The sequence below is a fragment of the Cricetulus griseus genome, assembly GCF_003668045.3.
Source record: "Cricetulus griseus strain 17A/GY chromosome 1 unlocalized genomic scaffold, alternate assembly CriGri-PICRH-1.0 chr1_0, whole genome shotgun sequence".
NCBI lineage: Eukaryota > Metazoa > Chordata > Mammalia > Rodentia > Cricetidae > Cricetulus > Cricetulus griseus.
Genome location: NW_023276806.1, coordinates 254,230,743 through 254,235,897, shown reverse-complemented (window position 1 = coordinate 254,235,897; position 5,155 = coordinate 254,230,743). Strand labels below are relative to the sequence as shown.

General features: G+C 46.1%; 1 protein-coding gene across 1 annotated transcript in view; it reads left to right on the top strand.

Moving 5' to 3' along the window:
• Positions 1–5,100: 5,100 nt before the first annotated feature.
• Lrfn2 (leucine rich repeat and fibronectin type III domain containing 2) overlaps positions 5,101–5,155 on the top strand; it is a 27,138-nt gene continuing 27,083 nt past the window's right edge. The window contains exon 1 of the mRNA XM_027394551.2: positions 5,101–5,155. This exon is cut by the window's right edge and continues 1,345 nt beyond it. Coding sequence (XP_027250352.2) covers positions 5,101–5,155 — 55 coding nt within the window.

The following is a 5,155-nucleotide window of genomic DNA, read 5'->3' as shown; positions in this document are numbered from 1 at the left end:
GTGTGTGTGTGTGTGTGTGTGTGTGTGTGTGTGTGTGTGTGTGTGTTCAAATGTGTGTGTATGAAAGTGTATACCAATATGTGTGTATCAGGGTCTGATAAGTGGGCCTTTCAGAGCCAGGGAGCCCTCTGGTTTGAGAACCCCAGCCTTCCTTCCAAGTTTCTCTCCGAGCAGAAAACACAAGTGCTCAAATGTAGTGGAACAGCTGGGCCATCTCCGGTTCCTAAGCAATCCATAGTAGAGGCTGCCAGTTCTGGGTACACCCAGGCACATGGATGCCTCAGGAGGGGCTTCCTCTGCTTGGAGTATGGCCTGGAGCCAGGCAATCCTGAGTAAGTGGCAATTCTTTCCACAGTGGAGTTGGTTAGGTCCAACTGCTCTGAATCTCACTGCCCAGTAGCTTAAATGCGGAGAACAGTGCACAGAGCCATGAGGTATATGGAAGAGCAGGTCACTCACTGTGCTGGGCATCTCTTTCTCACTGCACAGGGGTACGTTATGGTTGTGAGCTGTTACGTTGCAGAATTGTGAGTACCACATGAAGAAATCCAGTGTCGGGAGGGAGGGGTACCATTTCCACTCTGGATGAGTGCCCAAGTCTAAGCTAGCTTTAAGGCACTGTAGGTTCAGAGAACCTCATCCTCCTCCTTCAATTCTCTCTCCCCTCCATCATCTCCTCAGAGCTGGCTGTTGTTGACTCCTTTGCAGGCTGATTGTGACATTTGATAGCAGGGTCCATTCTACAGCTTCTGTTCTCACTGCACCTCTGGTGGCATTCTCGCCAACAGAACTTCAGCCCTGCCCATTTGCTTTTCATGGCTCTCTTTCCCTGGGTGAGCCCTGGTCTCTGAGCTCTATTCCTCTGTGGCACCCACACCACTCATAAATGCTTGAAGGCACCCAGGTCAGCCTCTTCTCACGGCCTTTGTTCAAATTCCTGACTCAAAGAGGAAGCACCTCCGTCATCTCATTGCCTGAGTCAGGCAAATTTACCCATTTCCTTTGACTTTCCCTCTCCAAAACTGGGGGTGAAGCAGCCTTTTGTTTGGCTGCTAGAGTAATGGGCTAAGTGACAATTCTCAGAATACAATTTTAATTAAGATTCAATAGTCACATGTCTGTCAGTAATCTTCCATGCTGATTACTTAAAATATATTTACCCAGCTCTATTATGTCACCCATTTGAATTCATTAGACATTTGCTAATCCTCAACAAACTTAATTTTTAAATTGTGGTTTGCTTAACATCATTTGGTAGGATGAAACTGTTTGAAGCAATGGTGCCCGTGTTTCTCTGGATTCTGGGTGTGTATCCCACCTTCCCTGTCTCCTTTACTACCTCCACTCTGTGACAGAAACAGGACACAAAAGTGAAGGATGAAGGGGCCCAAGAGACGAATAGGCAGACCGCTGTCCATGCTACACTGAGGTAGGCTCCAAACTCAGCCCCTTCACAAGAAGTGGCAAGGCTGACTGAGAGATCTGGAGGGCCAAGCAGAAGTTGCTGCATGAGCAATAATAAGGAGACAGCCTTGGGACTGGCTCCAGGTTTCCTGACAAAAGCTGATGGTGGAGATTTCCTGCACCCTTGAGTAGATACTGCCAAGTATGTACCTGGAAGGTCGGAACTCCTCTGAGCACAGAGAAAGCCAACAGGTAGAGTCCTCCCATGATTGACAGCCTGAGATGTAGACTCCTGGTGGGACCTGGGGCAGGATGACCACTCTGCCTCTGCAGGGTGTTTGGTGATGATAGGAACTGACTGAGCTGCAGTTGCTCCTGAGGATCCTGGAGCAGCACTGTAAGGAATTAGGCATGTGGCAGATTCAACAAGGACACTCTCAATGAAGAAAGTGAAAAGAAGTAAACACTGGTCAGAAAACTTCCAGAAGGACCAGGAAGCAAACAATATTGGCTTTTCCTGGGCCTGTGTTCTTTGCTTCCCACACTCACCTCTGCCACAGAGTTAAGGGAGATGGCCCAAGCAAGATGCAGAAGAATGAATGGGCTGTGTGCTAGCAAAATTTTATTTACAAAACAGACAGCAGACGGCAGTAGTTCACAGGCTTGATCTTTAAGGGGACCCTAATATGGAGGAGGATCATTTGGGATGTGCCAAAGTGTCAAATGCACACCAGATTTCAGTCTTCATACAAATGAAATAATACTCAACAACTCATCGATGACATTGAAATGATATTGTGGGTGAAATGCAACATGCTACCAAAATGAACTTTCTCTAATTTTTAAAAGGAGATTATCACTGGAAAATCTAAAATTACATTTGGCTCATACTGAGGTTCTGTTGGACAGAGCAGTTCTCAGCACAACGCCATCTTCAGGTGAAATGTGGGGAAGGCTGCTGGCCTTTGGAGGGTCTCAAGGGAGGATTTACCCTTAAGGAGGCACCACAAGTAGGACTGAGATCTGCACAACCAAACATATGGTTAGAAGAGGCTTTTCTATGTGGTATGTGTATATAGTAGGTATCAGTCACTTCTTTGTTGCTGTGATAGAACAGCATGAGCCAGGCAACACATAGAAGAAAGGGTTTATTTGGACTTATTGTTCCAGAGGGTTAAGAATCCTGGGTGTCAGGGTGAAAGCATGTCCACAGGAGCAGGAAGCTGAGGGCTCACATCCTGAGCCCTAAGCACAAAGCAAACAGCGAACTCCAATGATGTGACTCTTTAAACTCAAAGCCTGCCTCCAGTGACATACTTCTTCCAACAAGATCACACCTCTTGTACCTCTCAAACAACACCATCAGTTTGGGACTGAGTGTTCAAATGTCCAAGAATATGGAAACATCTCATTCAAACCGTTAGGTCGTGTATGTGTAAACCACCTAATGGGTGCTCTCTTTGTATCCTTGGTGCTCAAATTGAGACCTATGGAATCTACTTCCTTCAAATATTAATAACTTGCTCAAAAACAAGAATAGGGCTTGGGTAACTCACTAGTAAAGTGTTTGCTGTATCGGCAAGAATGACTACATTTAAGACCCCCAGTACCCATGTGAAATCTAGCCAAATAAGCACTTATAATCTGAGCTATGGGGAGGCAAAGACAGATGAGGATGAAGCTCGCTGGCTAACCTAATCAGTAAGCTCCAGGTTCAGTGAGAGACATTTTTTAAAAAAATAAAGTGGAGAGCAAATGAGGAGGACGTTCATTGTCACCTCTAGCCCCCACATACATACAAGGATGCCTGAACACACACGAGTGTGCACACATGCACAAAGCAAACAAAATAAGAAACCAAAAGTAACACCAAATTAATCCTTAATCCAGTTTCTTCTCCACCACAGACTATCTCAGTTCTTCTGAACTTGTTAACATGCACAGAACATCCACTAGAGCAAGCAAGTGGGCTGCGCAGCCCAGCTTATTGGCCTCTGAAGCCACTTTTGTGGAACCTAATTAGCACTTGAAGAAGCCAATTTGAGACATGCTGGTCTTTAGGAAACTGCCACCAGCACACAGGATTTTCTCCCAGTTCAACCCAATGGCTTGCTTTTAGCATTACACAAAAAGATACATAATTGTTACTGCATGGAATATGGTGAAAACTGTAGAAGTGGGAGAGGCAAAACTCAGCAAACTCCTATCTTTTTCCTACCCTACATGTCTATTTAGGAAAAATACCTACTAAGTGTTGGACAGTGAGTGAGGCTCTGAGCACCCTGAGGTGAGAGCACACCCATCAGGGGAGAGGGGTGTGGTGTGGTGTGTGTGTGTGTGTGTGTGTGTGTGTGTGTGTGTGTGTGTTAGGGTATCATGCCAATAGTGTATCAGAGAGGCCTCAGTGAGAAGGTGACTTTTGAACAGGGATTGTAGTAGGCTGTGAGAGTGTTCCCTCCTTATACACAGGCAATCCTTCCCTTGTAACAGGTGCCCCTGAAGCCCATGGAATAATATGGGTGGGCAGAGTCCAGGGAGAGGACCTAGCACCAGTCAAGCTCTCCAAAGCACATTCCTTTACCTCCTTCCCTTTTCTGAACTCAAGAGCTGGTTTCTAAGTGGCTTGTTCTTGATGAAGAACACCCAGAGTCAGTTCCCCATCAACCCTGGGTTCTCTAGGGTCAACTTCCTTTCTGACCACATCCCTCTTCTTTAGGAATGCTAGTCTACTTTCATTTCATGTTTTCCCTGAACTAACTAACTAACTAACTAACTAACTAACTAACCAACCAACCAACCAACTAACTAACTAACTAACTAATAGTTGACTTCCACAAGACTACTGCAGAATGTACTTCAAACACAAAGGTTATTTGTTGAACCACTGATATGGTATTTCCCATCCATCTCTCCATCCACACATCATGAACTCATCTGTCTATCCACCCATTCATCCCATCCATCCATCTACCCATCCATCCTTACATACTCCCATCTACCTAACCACCAGCCCATATGCTTACCTACCCACCTTCCCATCTACCCATCCATCTCTCCATCTATCCACTCACTAATCCACTAACCCATCCACCTATCCATCCCCCGGGCCACCCATTCGTCTGCCTATCAATTCATCCACCTGGCCACCCATCCATCCCCCCTCCCGTCCACTCTCCATTCATACTCCATTCGCTCACCCATCCTTTTCTCTTCATTCAGCCACCCACCCACTCATCCATCATCCCTCCATCTGTCCACTTGCTTACCCATCCAGCTAAAATCTAACTACCTACTCATCTGTCCACCCACCAGCTAACAAATTCCAACTGAGGAAGTAGGATGTTCCAGGTATCTAGGCACTGTGTGAGATATTTGCAACACGGCAGTTGATGAAACAGATGAAGGGTCTGCTATCATGGAACTCATGTGATATGTGTTATATAGGAAACTAAACACACACACAGTGAATCAAACTGTTAGGAGATGGTAACAACTAAGGCTAAAAAGATAAAGCAGAGATGCCTTAGAAGAGTTAAATGAAAAGATATGAGTGCTTGCCTGGGCCTAGCCTGTCTTTGTTGTTCTCTGAGGCAGTGTGTCATTCCTTGGAGGGAGGGAGTTCTTGGTAAGGGAAATCACCTGCTGGCCTTGACCTTGTGGCCCTCCTTCCAGGTGCCGAGGCTGAGTGACCAGATCATGGAGACTCTGCTTGGTGGGCTGCTGGCTTTTGGCATGGCGTTTGCTGTGGTCG